The sequence below is a fragment of the Peromyscus maniculatus genome, chromosome 10 (assembly GCF_049852395.1).
Source record: "Peromyscus maniculatus bairdii isolate BWxNUB_F1_BW_parent chromosome 10, HU_Pman_BW_mat_3.1, whole genome shotgun sequence".
Lineage (NCBI taxonomy): Eukaryota > Metazoa > Chordata > Mammalia > Rodentia > Cricetidae > Peromyscus > Peromyscus maniculatus.
Genome location: NC_134861.1, coordinates 81957352 through 81976281, shown reverse-complemented (window position 1 = coordinate 81976281; position 18930 = coordinate 81957352). Strand labels below are relative to the sequence as shown.

Genomic DNA, 18930 nt, shown 5'->3' with positions numbered 1-18930 from the left:
TGAGGAAGGACAATGAATTTTATATAGAGAGATATTTATAACCTGAGTTGCCACCAAAGAGAAGACAATGTGTTGAGAGACCTTGAAATTGTGGAAGGTAAGAATTCAGCTGCAACAGAGGTTAGAACACAGAAGATCTGAATTCCAAACTTCTGTTGTTTGCTTGACAAGCAATACATCCTGTGTGGGATCTGCTGAGGCCACATGTAACACTTAGAGCCTCACAAGGTTCTGATTTCGCCTATCATCTTTCTCCTGGCTGTCAAATCACCAGGGTACTTCAAAAATAAAGTGAGAGTGGTTGTTTTGTTGAAATTGTAAAAGAATAAATAGAGAAAAATTGAATGTTTAGGTTTTCAGAACATACTGAGGATCGTTTTGTGAGCCTAATTTATGACTGATAGATCCGGAGAATGTGCCATGTTCTGATGGTAGAATATATATCCCACAACTATTGTGTAAAATCTGCTATCAACATTAGTTAGGTCAGTTGGGTTTTGATAATAGTTCAATCCCAATATTGCTTTTGTTGACGTTATTTGTCTGTATGTTTAACTCAATTTCTTATTTCTAATTTACTCTAAGATTAATAAGGAAATATGTCTATTTCAGTTTCTTATAGTTCTGCTTCTCCCATAGAGTCATATTTTGTCTTATTGTTTTATAAATTTTGTGTCACTGTGTTGTGATTTGCCCACAGAGCAAGTCAACTGTATTTAATTTATATGTAGGATGGCATAGTGGCTACTTTCAGTTATTAACTTGACTTGATTAAGAAATGCCTAGGGCATTATGATATAATTCTTGGGTATTTATGTGCAGGCATTTCCAAAGAATATTAACTTTTTAGTTCTACAGCATACAAGGAATAACTGTTAAGGCTCTCATCACCATGAACATTCTTACAGATTCAATGACATGATGGACACCAGTTGCTTAAAATATAAGCCAACATAAACCATTCCTCCTATAACTTGCTTTTTTGTCAGGCACTCACCTAATGATGACAAAAATAACTAATGAGTGGATCTTATTTTTAAATAATTAAAACTTCTCAATGATAATTTTTACTGTGTTTAGAGTGTTTTAGTACAGTGTCTTTACAGCATCTTCAGCTATAGTAAGCAGTGATATTGGTGTATGTTTCTTTGTCCTAGGCTGAATGGGTTGTGCACTTTTATCATAATTTACTTTTCAACTCTTCTAGCAAGCTGGATAACTATTAGTCTTAGCATTACATGATCAGCTCTGCATTTTCTACAGGTTATATAGGATGGGGTCACCATGTTGAGTCCAGGCATGTCCATTCATGAATGTAATATAGTAGATAGGATACCAACCTGAAATCTTAAGGGATTACTGGACCACATCAAGGGCCTGGAGTAGAACATGAATCAGCATCCAGTGACTGCATGGATGCACTTGTAGGAGTTGACATTCTCAGAAATAGCAGATATGCTGTTTCCTGGAGTGAATGGTATATAGGTGCATTTATTCAATACTTACCAGTGTCTTTATAAGACTCTGAGAGTCTGAGAAAAAGGTAATCAGTTATTAAAGCATCTTAGAGGTATAGATGAATAAGTCAAACCAGGTAATTGGCTTGTGAGAGCCTTGGTATGGTAGAAAAATAGGGTGTCCTATTTAGCTGTTGTGGTGGGGTCATGGGACCTTCTCTGAATCAATCCATTCAGGCATTGAACCAAGCTTTTTGTAGAGGCAAGTATGTAGAAACATGCTCTGGTGAATGCTATAATGGTAACAGAAGAGTGAGCACATTTATTATTATTTTACAAGGGATTCTACTGAGTGAAACATATAGAATAGATTTCCCATATGCTTCTCAGTTTGTGAATGTACACAGGATAGGTATCAGGATTACAGAGCAGGGTGACATAAGGCACAGGGGTCATAGGTAAGTTGGTCAGATAACTTACAACACAACTTAAGATGATCTATGCCAGAGGATCTGGTGATAGAGGAAGAAATATGTACTGGATTATTTTACTCTGGTAATATACAATCGTGTCTTAACTGCGAAGCTCACCAAACCAGCTGCAAAGATTCTGAGAAACAAGGCCTTCTTCCATCCAGATCACGACAAGAAGCTACTAGGAGTCTCCTGTTTCCTTTCTCCATGGCAGGTTAAGTTCCCTGTGGTTCAGAGTTGCTTTCTGAGCCAAGACTGTAGATGCCTTGTGCTCAGTTTCCTTTTATAAGACCTTTGTTTTATTTTTTGACAGTTTGAGACATGTATATAATATGTATTGGTCAAACACCAGCTCTCCCCTCCATTTTTCTCACTACCCCACACTGTTTTTCACTCCCAACTTCGGAAGTTCATTTTTGAAACCCAGTTGAGTTCACTTACACATACAATCAGGATGTGGATGGGTATAACGTCATCTCCTGGAGCATGATTGCCCCTCTCAAGACTGGAGCTTCTCACTCTTCCTCCCTAGCAGTCAACACCTACCAATAATTCCTCAGGTAGACATGGGACTTCAATTATCCCCCATCCATTCTGGGATTATGGGTGTTTTAAACTTGTATGGGTTTTGTGCATCCAGCCACAGTCTGTGATTCATATGTGTAATGGTTCTGTAATGCCCAGAGAATGTTGTTCTGCCCCAGCCATCCACTGCTTCTGGCCCTTACACCCAGGATGTGCTATCTCAACACATCCTTTCATACTTTGGCCCTTCCTAGAATGTGCTAGTAGAATGGCTTGTTTCACTTTCACAGGTTTTTTGGCTTTGCCAAAGTGATGACTGAAAAAGGTTACTGCTTCTCATGAAATTTTTGCAAACTTGTAGTCAAGGAGTTTATGCTTTATTGCAAATATACTATAAAACATTTGTCACACAGTTTAACTTGGTGAATTTTATGTACATAAGTACATCTAAGAATATTACTACAATTTTTTATTCATTCTATGGAAGAAATAATGAACAGCTGTGTAAATTAATATGCTTTCCATTCTGTTTAGAGGAGAATTCAGAAAGCAGCCACATTAGTCCTCTCACTGCTTTTGAAAGACATTTTATAGACTATTCTAGTATCTATGCATCTTAGATGATTGCACATGCACTCATCAGCCCCTAGCTTATTGAAAACACATTATCATAAAAGAGACATTAAACACACTCATGTAAAAGGGTAGCAAATAAAATTAGCCTTCTCTATTCTGTCCTTCAATATGCTGAAGGTCATATAGTCATTCAGTTACCGGCTTTAATCAATGCAAGTTATATATTAACTTCTGGGCTAATTTCTTCTTAGATAAAAGTGCAAGTAGTGACAGACAGAAGGAAACACGCTGTGAACAGAAGGATTTTTATTTCCCAGGATGCTTGTGAAGTGGATGTCTGTTCTGCTCCTGATGCAGATGAGTTGCTACTTCAGATATGGGAACTGTGGGAAGGTGTTGGTATGGCCGATGGAATACAGTCACTGGATGAATTTAAAGATAATACTGGATGAACTTGTACAAAGGGGTCATGAAGTGACTGTTCTGAGACCTTCATCTTCTATCTTTCTCGATCCCAAAAAACCATCTGGTCTTAAATATGAAACATTTCCTACAGCTTCCAATAATGATGAAGTAGAAAAGTTTTTTACCCAATGGGTCAATATGTGGGTATATGATGTGCCGAAAGATACATGTTGGAGATATTACCCATCGATGAACATAATGTTTGGGCAATTTTCTGATTTGTGGTTAAAGCTTTGTAGAGAAGCAGTTTCGAACAAACAGCTTATATCAAAACTACAGAAATCCAAGTTTGATGTTGTTCTTTCAGATGCTATTGGTCCCTGTGGTGAGCTGATAGCTGAGTTACTCCAAGTACCCTTTGTGTACAGTCTTCGCTTTGGTAATGGCTATGCAATAGAAAAGTACAGTGGAGGACTTATATTCCCTCCCTCCTACGTACCTATTGTTTTGTCAGGGTTAAGTGGCCAAATGACATTCATGGAGAGGGTAGAAAATATGATATGTTTGCTTTATTTTGACTTTTTCTATGAGTCATTTCCTGCTAAAGATTGGGATCCATTTTTCAGTGAAATTTTAGGTAAGTTGTGTCTCTCATCAGGAGGATGAGGGCCTACCTTTCATTACTCTTAAAGATATTCTTAGATGCAAGATGTCTTTCATGCTGAAATGATTAAATGAAACACAATATTGTACAACAATCTCACTACAGCATCATGTCCAAACCTCCATTTTAAAGACCTAAACTACTGAAGCTTGGACCCAAATATATTTTGGTGGTATTGTTGGCAGTCATGGTATTCTAGTTTTAAAAAGAAAGGCACAATTAAGCAAGAGCAAAAATTTCTACTCTCGTGGTTTCTGAAAACTTTCCAGATAATATTTGTAAATATTTCTACAAAGAAATAGATATTATTACATTGCTAATACAAAGGAAAAGTAAAGATAGATGCCAGAAATTCTTTCAGGCATAACCCTCTTAGAAAACAAAGAATCAAGGGATAGCTTGTTTGTTGTAGAAATTAACATAATTCCTGCAAAAGCTGTGTCCATAATTATGCTGGGATAGCTTGACTCTGGAGCTAAAATGCTCATTTATATTTGTATCTGCTTTTATGAAGCTTTAGAATAGAACAAAATGCATGGCAGATACATCGGGGCTTCATGGATTATATAATGAATAGGATTGCTGAATTATTAAGGTGACTTAGCATTTCATCTGAGTTTACCTTTAATATACATATATTATGTAAACCACAAATAAATTGCATTGTACATAAAGTAAATATATTTGTTTCATGAATATACACTTTGAGTAAAATCATTTCAAAATTTTTCAGACAATATATATTTTATTCATATGGCAATACTTTCATTACCATTTTGCTCTTCCATCTCCAACTCCTTTCTCTATTTAGGAAGACCTACTACTATGGTTGACACGATGAAGAAAGCAGAAATGTGGCTCATTCGGTCTTACTGGGACTTAGAATTTCCTCGCCCATCTTTACCAAACATTGAGTTTGTTGGAGGACTCCACTGCAAACCTGCCAAACCCTTGCCTAAGGTAAGTACATCCTTTTAGTTTAGTTTTGTTTCATTTTTCCATCATTTCAGTAAAAATGGTTCTACACCATTCTTTTAGTTTTTCTTCCAGTGAGAAAGAATCAGAAGTGGGGGAAAACATCCTGCCAAATGGATGCTCAAGGTTAAAACAGCCACAGATCTATGCATTTCCTTCCATTTATGGAATAACACAAGAACCTTGGGGAAACAGCTTAATTCAATGCTATAATAAAGTGATGCATATTCATGCAAAAACTGTCAAGTGATTAACATACATCTCAATAAGTTCTCGGTATGTAGAGAAACAACGTAGAGAAGTTTCTGCCTAAACCAAACCCATTTTGGAAGATAGACTATACTCAATAAAAACTGAGTGGAATATATTTAAGGAAGTGATTATAATATAAAGAGACAATTGAATAGAAATAATAAAACACATCCTAAAATTATTGATTTAAAAAACAAAACAAAACAAAACAAAAAACCCCAAGATGTGAAAGAGAGGTCAAAGGATAAGGCTAAGATGATATAAAAAGATAAGAAGTTAGGACTGTATGTGTGCTTAAGTAAGAAGGTATAGACAGCGGGGGGGGGGGGGGCTTTTGATAAACATAATATTTAAAAGTTCATAATAGGAAAGTGGTTCAAATGTTAATTATGTCATTATGAGCAGAGAAGGGAACTGAACTGAGGAGAATTAAGATCAGATTTTCTTTAAAATTAAAAAAAAAAAAGCACCTTCGATGTGCAGTTCCCTGACTTGGGTTGCACAGAAGCGAGACTGGAAATAAAGAACCTTAGGAGGCTGCTATTACAGTTTAGCTAGCAAAAAGGTGAGCATAGAATAGAATACTCATAGATCACAGTACATCTAATCAGAGTCTAACAGTACCAAGATCATATGGACTTTGGGAGAAAGATTAAAACCAGTGAAACTAAGTATCTCAATTTCTAAGTGGGTAATGCCAAGTTAATGTTGAGTATTTCTGTCACCAGTATTTTTGTTGTTACTGTTAGACTGAGACAACATTCCTGACAGAACAAACCACAGTACCAAATGATATATATTGGTCATGGACTCGGAAGTTTCAGGACTCGGCTCTGTTGGTGCTGGTCCTAGATTAAGGCAGACCCTATTGGGGGCAGAAGTGTATGGAAGGAACTGTCCATACCATGAAGGAAGTAGAGCATTAGTTGGACTGCCCCCAACATAAGAAAACAATTACCTGATGGAGTCAAGTAGACTTACCTTCATAAAATTTCCAAAACTCCCCAAAAAGTGTAATGACCAGCAGCCAAAGGATCTACCAGTGAGCATGAAGGGAGACATTTGCATTCAAACCATAATGATTTACTAAAACTAGTAATTATCTTATATTTGAAGAAACTTTATATTTACTTCTTCAATAATAATGAGAATTTTAACACATTCTCAAGCAGTGTCCTAAAAGATATATACCATATATACTTAGGAAAGTAAATGTATAAATTTTGGAAACAGGAAGAAAAAAGTGCAAACCTAAAATGTATCCTGTCAAGATTCTTCAACAGTATCTTAGCATAAGCAGAAGACCATTCCTCAATATCATGAATTTTTGGCTTCAATTACTTTACAAGAAAACTCAACATTTCCTTGCTTTCAGTCTACTAATTAATGCACTACTCACTTGAGATCTCACAGTTTTGTAGCTTAGGGTATAAAAGGAATCATTTACTCTATTGACAAAGAGGTTTTTTGTTTGTTTTTTCTTTGTCATTAAACACACACACACACACACACACACACACACACACGAGAGAGAGAGAGAGAGAGAGAGAGAGAGAGAGAGAGAGAGAGAGAGAGAGAGAGAGAGAGAGAGAGAACACATAATACAATGTTTGAGTCCATTGAGTGTTGCTCATATGCATACATTTTTTAAGGAGCAGATCTATTGGTATTGGATAACGAGTTTGGGGCTCATTCCTTGGGAAGACTGATGATGTTTTTTCTGTCTTATGCCAGATTACAGGAGACCACTAAAACTTCATTGGGGAATGGGGTCCTGGCATCACAGCTCCTTGCCAGAATAACCATAGAAAAAATATATACTGCGCATGAACACCTAGTTATTCTTACCACCTGCTTATGAAAACAGTAACTAGATATAAATTATCCTGTCATTCTGACATAATATCTGATATGAAATGAACATCACAGTTTGTAAGACAAATTGTTAAATGGTCTTATAATTAAAAAACTCAGAGCCAGTTATTAGAGTTAAAACAGAGAGATCAGAAGAATAGGACAAGCCACAACAAACCTCACCTTATCAGCCCTCAGCCTGCAAAGAGACCTACTTCCTGTATACTCACTCCTATGCCTTTCCATTCTGTCATATCATTTCCTCTCTCGACCCAACTACATCATTTCCTGTCTGTCCGTACAGACCTCCAGACCTCTATGGATGGTGCTGGATTAAAGGCAAGTGGCATCATGCCTGGCTCTGTTCCCCAGTGTGGCCTTGAACTCACAGAGATCTGGATGGATCTCTGCTTCCTAAATGCTAAGTAGAAAGGCATGCTTCCATTGCCTGAGTTCCATGTTTAATATAGTGACTGCCTTTTTCCTCTGATCCTCAGATAAACTTTATTAGGGTGCACAATACATTGGGGGACACAATATATCACCACAACAGTTGTAAGACAGTTATAGAGAGTAAGCTTTTTTTTAATGACATATACTACGATAGCCAAAGAATTCTTGCATTTTTATATCAGTAGCAACTACATAACATTAAAGTATTTTTCAATTATTTTTAATTTGTGTGATGTATGTGTGCATATATACTACTGTGTATGCATGTGGAGAGAAGGACATCATAGTACATGTACAAATGTTAAAGGCAAATTCCAGAAGTCTGTTTTTTCTTCTAGCATGTGGATTACAGGATCAAATTCAGGTCATCAGACTTAGTAATAAGAATCCTCCCTACTGAGCCTTCTCACCAACCACTGAAGTAGTTTTAAAGGTTAACATCCAATAATGGTTTGAATGTTAATCATCTAGACTATACACAGTAGTTTTCCATGATCAAAGGATGATTCCACACGTGTGTAGGTTTTGCACATTTTTATCCTGTACTTGAAGGATTCCTCGATTTCCACTAAGGGAAATGGGCAGTGTTATTAGTATTAGAACAAGGGATAGAAAACAAGAAAAACAATGTGCAACAATGCAATGATCATAACTGGTTATAACAATAATTGTTACTATGTTTCACAAACAAGATTTTAACCTGAATTATATATTGTAAACTTTGTCTTATTCTGTGTTAAAATTTCTGTATTTAGTCTGAAAATATGACTCAGCAGGCAAAAGACTAGACTGAAAACCTGATAACTTGAGTTTCATCCATGGAAATAAGCATAAATGGTGAAAAGAGAAAACTTCTGAAGATTGTTTTTTTGTCTTCTGCCCTCCTCATGGTTACTGTTTTATACACACACACACACACACACACACAAACACACTAAGTAAAAATAAATGTTAAAATTCATATTTTTCTCTTCCACAATTACCTGCTTTTCCAGCGCTTATCAAATGCTTTTGTGACTTCTTTCCTTAAAAAAAAAGAAATCAGAAGTTTATAAATTGTTTCAAGTGTCTTGCAATATTTATACATGAATAATATATGTATCTGAACTATACAAAGTGAAATTAATTTGTGTATGATCAATATGTATTATACTTTTATAAACAATAAAAATATCTTCTTCAAACACAGCTTCAAAAAATTACTATACAGATTGCATATGTAAATATTACATTTTTAATTGTTTTATCAGAATCCTTTAGTACTCTAAATCAACAATGGTGTAAGGTTTATATTACATAACTTACAGACATATATGTCACAGCAAAAAATGTTTTATATCACTGTCCTTATTTATATTAAATCACCACTGGTCACAGGAAATGAAAGAAAGGGGAAAAATCACATTTTCTATATGTTAAGAAATAAATGTAAATGAGGATTACAACTTTCTGATCACCTCATATGATGGACTTATTGCAATTTTAATTTTTTTGGAATGTAATACTTGAAATACTTGTTGCTCAAAGATGGGAATATACATAGTGCTGATCCCCATAAATGATTAAGACAGCAATGATTGTCTTATATGTGCTTGACCAGTAGTACTTATCAGTCCTGTAATACTTAATACTTCATTTTTCTCCTAGTTTAATGGCAATTTCAATAGCATTTCATCTGCGCTTGATTTCCGGTAGTAAAACAATTTCTGTATCCACAGGAAATGGAAGAGTTTGCACAGAGCTCTGGGGAACATGGTGTGGTGGTATTTTCTCTGGGGTCGATGATCAGAAACATAACACAAGAACGGGCCAACACAATTGCATCAGCCCTGGCACAGATTCCACAAAAGGTAAGATGGTGCCCTCATGGAAGGCAATTATCTACTGAGTTTATTAACATCTGGAAAGGTCTGACACTGGAAGGATCCTTTATGAAAAATGAAGTATTATGATTTGCCTTAAAATAAAGCCAGTTTAAAAAAAATAAAGGTTAAATATAGCAAATTCTGCAGAATGTGTTTTTGATTGACATTAACATTGACATAAACATCATGATCACAGAGAAGCATGGTGAGTGATCATACTGTAAGCAAAAAAAAACCAAACAAACAAAAAACAAAACAAAAAAACAAAAACAAACAACTAAATTCTCAATAGTCACTCCTTTTTCTTGAGCCTTGTCTTGTTCAAATCTAAACATTCAGGGGAAAATGAAGTTTTATTTAATAGCATTATTAGCAGATATTGAAAAAATTCTGTGGTATAACATATAGTAGACTTCTAGTAGCATCTAGATTCCCCAGGGAACCCTTCCCTCTTTATGAGAATTCTGGACTAGGATTGCTTAGTTAGCATTCAGAAGACTTTTCAGAGAAAGAGAGAAGAAGGCTAGCACCTCAGTCCTTTTGTACCACGTTCATTGAGAAAAATGGAAGAATTGGCCCTTCTAGGACCTCCCAAAACCTAAAACAGAAAGATAACAGGAAGATGTAAAAGAGAGGGTGGAGTGTTTCCTGTCCTTTTGGTGACCTATACATAATCAAACATCATCCATAGAACTATGGGAGTACTTAGGAACTGGACTTTAGCTTTCTATCACATGAAGTCTCCCTGTATCACTTGTGCTGGTTTCCCTTGAGATCCCGAAGTTAAGTTTAAACATTTTGCAGCAAACAGATATTAAACATGTAGGTGGAGCTCCAATTTATGAGGGAAGCTTGGGATTTCTAAAATTAGCACCATTTGTGTGGTCTGGCTTTAGAACTGCTTGGGATTTCAAAAGTCATATTAACCTCAAAGTGTTGTGCAATCACATGGAACCAATGTGGCACCACTAGGATTTTGTTATTGTTTCTACAGCTACTATCACTTATGAGCAGCAAGCCAGCTTCTTTTTCTATATGAAAGGAACACTCAGTCTCAGTGACAGTAATGTGACTCATGTGACGAGATGCTCTATGCTTCTTATGATTCCTAAGTAGAATCGATTTCTCACCAAAAGATGAGGAATATTAGATTTTATGTTTTGTTTGTTAAAAAAAAATATGTCAAAATCACTCTCTGTGGTTGCTATTTTCATGGTGGAGGCACCACCTCTTCAACATGCAGAAGGGTGCAAGCAAGCATGTGGACCTTTATGTCCTGGGGAAATGCTCTGCCAGGCAACCATATCACTGGCAGTTAGTGGATTTAAACATTTACACCCTGTGAGATTATTATCAGGGTGAGTTGGACAGATGACTCATTCTCTGATTCTCCATGAAGACATATTTTCCAAAAATCTCCTAAATAGAGAAAACTGTGAATATGGAATAATTTCAAAAAATAAATAATTAGTAACTAAAAATGCCAAATTCTATTAAAATAACATAGGAAAGATGACTATAAGTAAAATCTGGGGTTATTTTAAACTGGCATGAAATTAAAAATGGAAAATTAGAAGTATATAGCAAATACTTTAATCATTGGATTAAATTAGAAGTATATAGCAAAAGTTTAATCATTTTTTCTTGTACCTGAATTATGACCACATAAACTTTTTAAAAATACATTCACATGTCATTAACTCTCTCATGTATGTATGTAACTGCACATGGAAAAATCATGATGACATCCAACTGACTAAGTATAAAGAGAAACACAGGCGATTTGTTGTCATACTCTGTCTCACTTTTTTGATAGTTCTTATTGTCTAAAGTCTCTTTTCCTGGTTTCCAACACCTGGGCTGTGAACGGTATTTAGCTAAGCACCATCTAACTTTTTAAATACTATGTTTTAAGTTTTGAATCCTGGTATAAATTATTCTCTAACCTCTAACAGGTTCTTTGGAGATTTGAGGGCAAGAAACCAGACACCTTAGGACCCAATACTAGGGTGTTCAAGTGGATGCCTCAGAATGATCTTTTAGGTAAGACTCTGGGAAACAAATACTGAAAACATGAGTCACAGACTATAGTGCAACAGGAAGCAAACTGATTCTTTTTAGAAAACACAAAAATAAAACCAATTTTAAAATATTGATTTTTAACTTGAAAGAAAATGCAGTATGAGCTGACATTGTTTTTTTCTATTCCAGAAACAATGTGTGCATTGTAAAAGCAACTGCCTCTTACAGAGAGTGTTTTGTACATACCTTGGATTTTACTGATTCAATTTTATACCTGTCCTCTTTTCTAAAGTAGAAATTTTTCAAAAACCACTAAGAAACAGTAGTCCTTTTTAATCATCAATGACAATATTTTCCATCAGAAAAAATTCACAATGTTTATCATGAAACAATATAACACTCTGATTACATGGTTGTCCTGGATGCCTTAAAAAGCCTTGTATCAGGCTTAATAAATGTGTTAGTTATTATTGCTCTTTTGTGAAATATTTCATTTTTGAGAAAGTTGTACATAAGTACTATATTTACATCATTTTCAGCCTTCTCTCTCCCTCCTACAACTCCTGCTTTGCCCCCTACCACCTCCCCATCCCACTGAGTCCACTTATTGTTCCTTGTTATATACACATGTTTAGGGCTGACAATAGAGTATTGGATAATATATCAGGGAGTTCATACTGGAGAAACCTGGCTCTTCCATCATGGTAGCCATTGATTGCCCATATCTTTTCCTCTAGGAATAGGACTCTGTGAAATTTCCCCTATGTTGGCAGGTCAGCTGGTACTGTCATTGTTCAGGTCTTATTTAGGCAAACACATTGTTGAGATTTCATGGATGCAACATCCCTACAATATCTCCCAAACACTTTCTTCCACCAGGTATCCTGGTCCTCTATCTCTTATACTCTTCTCACACCTTTTCCAAAATGTTTCCATAGCCTTTGATTTAGAAGTTTAGCTGCCGTAAGTACACTGATTGATCTTGGGTATCCAATGTTCATTTATTCTCTTCATTTTGACCAGCTGTGGATCTCTGCAGTATTGTCCACTTGCTGCAATGGAAGCATTTTGATGAAGTGTGAGAGCTACACTTATATTGGCTATAAGGATAGATGTTTAGAATGTAGTTAGTAATTATACTTGTTTTGGAAAATGACAGTAGGAGGTTCTCCTTTGGGGTCTATGATCTCTCCAGACGTGGATAGTTGACTAAGTTTATAATACCAAGCATGAATTTCTTACTACTGAGCTGACCTCAAATCTAATTAGACAACCCTTGGTTAATCCTAAGATAAAAGTGCCACAATTTTGCCATTATTGATATCTTGCCATGCCAGTCATTGTTAAAATTCATAGATTTGAAAGCTGATAAGACTATTGATTACATTTCTCCCTAGAGATCTTATGTAGCATGTTCTAATACTATGAAAGTCCTTAGAGAGGAAGTTTCCAAGTCAATTGCATCTCAATTCCTCCAGGTCCTATGTCTAAGGAGTATAATGTCTTCATCAATAGGTGCTGTGGAATGTCGTTCTGTATGCATGCTATGAATGTGTGTTGCTGTGATTGGTTGATAAATAAAACGCTGATTGGCCAGTAGCCAGGCAGGAAGTATAGGCAGGGCAAGCAGAGAGGAGAATTCTGGGAAGAAGAATAGCTGAGTCAGGAGTTGCCAGACAGACACAGAGGAAGCAAGATGACAAGGCAGAACTGAGAAAAGCTGCCAAGCCACATGGCCAAACATAGATAAGAATTATGGGTTAATTTAAGTGTAAGAGCTAGTCAGTAATAAGCCTGAGCAAATGGCCAAGCAGTTATTATTAATATAAGCCTCTGTGTGTTTACTTGGGGGATGTGAGTGGAAGAGTTTCTCTTGACTGCTGGCTGGCCGGGACACAGAAATCTTCCAACCACAAATAGGGTCTTATCTTCAAGTTCTGGGAAGCAGTCAAGGACAATGGCTAGGGTCTATATTGTTTGGGAAGAGTCTTGGACAGAGATTATCCCCCGCCTGCCGCGTGATAGTGAAGTTTTCCACTTTTGGCACTGGATTTTTTGATAACAGTTTATGGTTCCTGAGACTGCCAGCATCACCACACTCCGCAAAACTTCTTCCAACCCTACCCTCTCCACACACACATGAATATGTATGTACTAAAAAGCAAGCCTACACAACAATGTCTCCCTGTTGATTCCTCAAGCACCTTTGGTTTCATTTGTTACCCTGGGAAGAGGGTAATGGAAGAAAAAGCAAGAAAGAGATAAGTGGCACTAAGAACATATGAACTCTTTAAGTCAGTGAGTTATAACAACAACATGTCTTCCTTAGACATTCATTTTCTTCCATCCGGTATGTACTCTGTGTGTTCAACTGAAAATCACTTCCCATCGTTCTAGTGTCGTCTCATTCCACATCTGTCATTAATCTCTCAACTAATTCTTCTGTAAACCCTAGCATCACATTTAAAAGAAAACAGTAGGTGCAGCTCTCTCCATTACACTACCGTGTACTTGGGTGATTTTTGGTCTGAGATACTAAAGGAAATTAAGGAATTCAATTCAATTTTCATATTAAAAAATACCCTGCCCCTTTGACCACTTTATTATAGATTTATACTTATATCTAAGAGTTGTATTTAATATGTTTTCTGTTGTTCTTCTGATCCTAGGTCATCCAAAAACTAAAGCTTTTGTAACTCATGGTGGAGCCAACGGCATTTATGAGGCGATCCATCATGGGATCCCCATGGTTGGCATCCCTTTATTTGCGGAACAACATGATAATGTTGCTCACATGGTGGCCAAAGGAGCAGCTGTTGCAGTTGACTTTCATACAATGACAAGTACAGATCTGCTTAATGCACTGAAGGCAGTCATTAACAACCCTTCGTGAGTATAACCATGTATCTATTTATTTGTCTTGTATCGGAACCCTGGACTTTACACATGCATGCTGAGCAACTATTCTGTCACTGAGCTATGCCACTAGCCTATTAATTATAGATAATTTCTCATCAGAAGGTCCAGAGAGCAGCAATTAACCAAAAGAAACAACGATACTACAAAAGACCTACATTAGATAGTGAAGGAATGTCAATGTGTTTTCTCATTATTTTATTTTAGACAGTCTAGATTTAACTTGATGTCTTCCTCTTTCATCCTATAAAGTTCTAGAATAAAAAATATGTGCCAACAACCTAAACCAAAGTACTTCACAATTGTTTTACTAAAAAAATTATCAGAGATTTAATTTTAGAATAAATAGAGTTTTATTTGTTAAAATACCTACTGACAGTTGAAATTGTAGTATAGTGAAGCAAATGAACAGAGCCACCATTTTTCTTTTACTTAAAAAAAATCTCCTCATAATGGCTTTTTGTTAACCAGTAGGATAAAATTAATCTCTAATTCCAATTAAATTTAATTTTACAAAGTTGTATTTGCCAATATTTGATTCTATTGCTGATCTGTGGTGAAAAATAGAGCTTTGATTTTTATCCAATTAATAACATCAAAAAAAAAGGATTCTAGTTATAAACAGTGCATATCCTTAGATTTTCAAGTTGTGGTTGCCTTGTTTAGAAGAATTATGTAATTTTGAAAAATTGATTTGAAAGAAAGAATTTGGCATATTGCTGTTCAATTGCCAAATATCTTACACAATAATGATTTTCGTTCCAAAATACTTCAGAACATTAAATCGTTATGCTTCCTCATTATAGTCTTTCTTTCATCAACAATATTATGCATGTATTTCATGCAGAAAAAATTTTGTTTGAAACTGTAATGGGGAAGAAAGGAAGGAAGGAAAAAAGAAAGAAAGGGAGGAAGGTAGGAAGGAAGGAAGGAGAGAGAGAAACAGAGAGAGGGAGAGAAAAGAAAGAAAGAAATTTTAACTGGGCAGTGGTGGTGCATGCCTTTAATCCCAGCACCCAGGAGGCAGAGGCAGGTGGATTTCTGAGAGTTTGGGGCCTGCCTGGTCTACAGAGCAAGTTTCAGGACAACTAGGCCTGCTACACAGAGGAGCCCTGTCTTGACACCAGAGAGAGAGAGAGAGAGAGAGAGAGAGAGAGAGAGAGAGAGAGAGAGAGAGAGAGAGAGAGAGAGAGAGAGAGACTAGTGTCAAAAGAACAACAGATACATTTTAAAGCAAGTTAACTCAATTTAAACAAATTTTAGTTATTCTAATAAGCACTTTGTGAAACAAATTTTCTTTTTACAGGTTTTGAAAAATAATATTTTTCTTGATCATTAGGTAAAAATCCTCTTGTATAGATACTTGCATACATTTCTAATCCTTAATAGACATAGTGATGGTACTAGATGAAGCTGATTTCTGAAATAGATGATACATTTTGAAGGTTTATGACACACACTGTATTAGTCTTGAGTAAACTGTGCAACATCCTTATTACAGGCCTCGTGTCCTGTATAACAAAAATACATTACTATTTCTGCCTTTGTATGAAAAACATTGTCTTCTCTCTGTGTATATATGGCTGCATTTCTCTAATATATTTCAGGGTAGACTCAATATTGAAAAGTCACAACATGTAAAAGAAAAGCATGGACAGTAGTTGCATTAATTTACTCTAATTCTAGTTTACAGTAAAAATGATTCACAGTGTTCCTAGAGTAAAAAACATTTTCCTGCAAATAAAGGAAAATATAGTTTTATTATTTCCATCTAACAGTTAACAACTAGAAGAAGAAATTTATGAAAAGAAAAGTAAATGTCTTTTACTAAGAAGAAGCTAGTAAATGAATAATCATTGCATATCTATGTTTATAATGAAAAGCACTGATAAGTGGTCAATATGAATTCCTCATCAATCCCAACTCCTTATCAGCTTTGCCCAGATATGGATCACAGTGAAAATGGCATGCATTGGCTGTGCATCTCCAAATTGTTCTACTGTTCTGAATTCTTCATACCAGCTACACTAATATTTGCTTTCTAAGTGACTCATGTTTCAAAACTTCAAAGGATAGCTCATTTTGATTTTGTTTATTTTGCTTTGGGGTGTTAACTGGGTCCAATCTATTATTTATGAATATTTGCTTTTCCTAGCATTTCTCTTATTGTTTAAATCCTGTGTGTTGAAGAAGTTCTAGCTGATACATTATTTAATAAGATCTTTACTGTGATGAACAAATAATTTTCTTTATACTTCCATATGATCAACTTGATGATACACAGAAATTTATACACATATGTGTTCACCTTCATTCTGTAAGTCAATGCACATCATGTCTCCCTTTAGCTATAAAGAGAATGTGATGTGGTTGTCAACCATTCACCATGACCAGCCTATGAAGCCCCTGGACAGAGCCGTCTTCTGGATTGAGTTTGTCATGCGCCACAAAGGGGCCAAGCATCTGAAGCCACTTGCCTATAACCTCACCTGGTACCAGTACCACTCTCTGGATGTGGTTGGATTCCTACTCGTCTGTATGGCAGCCATGGTTTTCCTTGCTGTGAAGTGCTGCTTGATTGTTTACCAATTCTTTGTAAACACTGGGAAGAAAAAAAAGGAATAGATTTCTTTAAGAACGAAGGCAAGACTCTTCCATTCAATTCTAGCACTGTGTATCAGGTGCTTCTTCTTTTAGGAGATATAGGGCTACTTGACTTATCTACATATTTTATTCCTTAAAAATTAAGGAATTAACCATTTAAAATACTTATTTCCTTATATAACTAATTTTGTGCTGATTTACTGATGTAATAATCCTGAGAACAATGACAACCATGGAAACACCATCTTCTTTATGGGAGAAGAATAGGAAGCCTGAAGTTTTTATTGTGAATTTTTCAGAGATATCATTTTTAAAATGCAATGGAATGAAATGAACTACCAGTGTTTGTCAAAAAAAAATGATTTATTTAAAAAGTGACAAGGCAGATTTTATTTAAACTACCAAAGTAGAGGACAGAGGCTTCAGGATACAACGAACCCAATTCTATAAGAAAAAAGATGATTTTATAGAAACAAATATGAAGGGCAGCAAGATGTTTCAGCTGGTAGGGGCATGGGTCACACAAACCTGAGGACCTGAGTTCAAGCCCCAGAATCCACAGACTGTGAAAGGAGAGAACCAATATCACAGAATTGTTCTGTGCCTTAAATCTGTGTCTCTGCACACACATGCACATATGCCTATATACACACAGCATGTACACACATACACACTCATACACCACCACCACCACCACCACCATAACAACAATACCAACAATAACAATGAATGTAAAGTGAAATTTAAAGAACATTAAAACAAGAGTAAAGGGGGATAAAGATGTATGAATTAAAAAGAAGTCCTAGAGTTAGTGGAGAATTACAAATGTAGGTGGAAGATTAATTAAAATGTCCTGGTAAGAGGATAAAACAATGTACAATTCAGTTTCACATAAATACAGATGCATGCACATAAACACTGAAAATTAAATCACCTTTAAAGACAGAATACAACTGAAATCCAGGATAACTTGCTCTAGGTACATTGTTAATCAAGTCCTATGTGCTACATGAGCCTAGAAATCCATCTTTCTTAAATACAAAATACTTTGCTGATAATTTTTGTTATTTATTACACCAACTCAAGATTTTTCCTAATGAATTTCCCACAGCTCTTCACAATTGATGGCTTTTGCCAGGGGTGTGTGGAATGATTCAGTTACCTTTAGAGAGCAGGTCACTGGGAGTGTGACCATGCCTCAAGAAGTGAATGGACAGCACAGATTGCACTTGGTGTACTTTGGAGGGTAGTATGCTGGGGAGGGTGTGTGGACCTGGGAGGAGTAGGAGGAGAGTGTGATGGGGTGCCTTGTGTGAAATTCCCAAATATTCAATAAAAATATTACACTGGAAGAAATTAGATTACCTGACACATTTTTGGTTAAAAAAAAAAAAAGAAAAAAAAAAGGAAGCCACTTTACTGCATGGTGACCTGTACCTTTCCGTTACTCACCTAGCTAGTCATTTCTAGCTGCTTTGCTACCCAGAACAAGTATGTGAAAAACAAAAACTTTTACACTTTCACTTATTTTACTTTAACAACATATAAGATAATAATTGCAGAAGGAATACATAGTCAAGATTGAATGGAAATTTTTTATACCATAGCATTTTTGCCAGAGAGAATAGCTTAAATAGTAAAAGGTTCTCAAGACCTGACCTGCAATATCTACAATTAGAATTTTCCTTATCAGAGCATAGTCTGCAAAGCAGAGCACAGCAACATGGGTGCAAGGGATTGAACTCAGGACCTCTGGAAGAACAGCCAGTGCTCTTAACTGCCAAGCCATCTCTCCAAGCACTATAGATGTATTTCTAAAGAGGGAATAAACCTATCAAACTACACTGTCCAGAGGCAAAATAAGATTTTAAAGGTCTAAAAGCTAAATG

General features: G+C 35.9%; 1 protein-coding gene across 2 annotated transcripts; it reads left to right on the top strand.

Annotated features, from left to right (window-relative positions):
- The first annotated feature begins 3280 nt into the window (after positions 1–3280).
- On the top strand, positions 3281–18099 carry LOC102904572 (UDP-glucuronosyltransferase 2B7-like). 2 transcript variants are annotated; one of them, XM_006983838.4, is made up of 6 exons: positions 3281–4073; positions 4912–5060; positions 9353–9484; positions 11455–11542; positions 14191–14410; positions 16786–18099. In XM_006983838.4, the coding sequence occupies exons 1-6, from the start codon at positions 3350–3352 to the stop codon at positions 17060–17062; spliced, it is 1590 nt and encodes a 529-aa protein (XP_006983900.1). In that variant the 5' UTR covers positions 3281–3349; the 3' UTR covers positions 17063–18099. The 2 variants fall into 2 exon arrangements, with proteins under 2 accessions (XP_006983900.1, XP_042113525.1); XM_042257591.2 differs by lacking the exons at positions 14191–14410; positions 16786–18099 and adding an exon at positions 11711–11940 and having other exon boundaries at positions 3291–4073.
- Positions 18100–18930: the final 831 nt, after the last annotated feature.

Bases quoted from the DNA above. Each gene is read 5' to 3' on its own strand.
- LOC102904572 (XM_006983838.4), top strand. From the start codon at position 3,350: ATGCTTGTGAAGTGGATGTCTGTTCTGCTCCTGATGCAGATGAGTTGC. The intron at 4,074-4,911 runs GTAAGTTGTGTC...TTCTCTATTTAG, and splicing joins ATTTTTCAGTGAAATTTTAG to GAAGACCTACTACTATGGTT. The intron at 9,485-11,454 runs GTAAGATGGTGC...AACCTCTAACAG, and splicing joins TGGCACAGATTCCACAAAAG to GTTCTTTGGAGATTTGAGGG.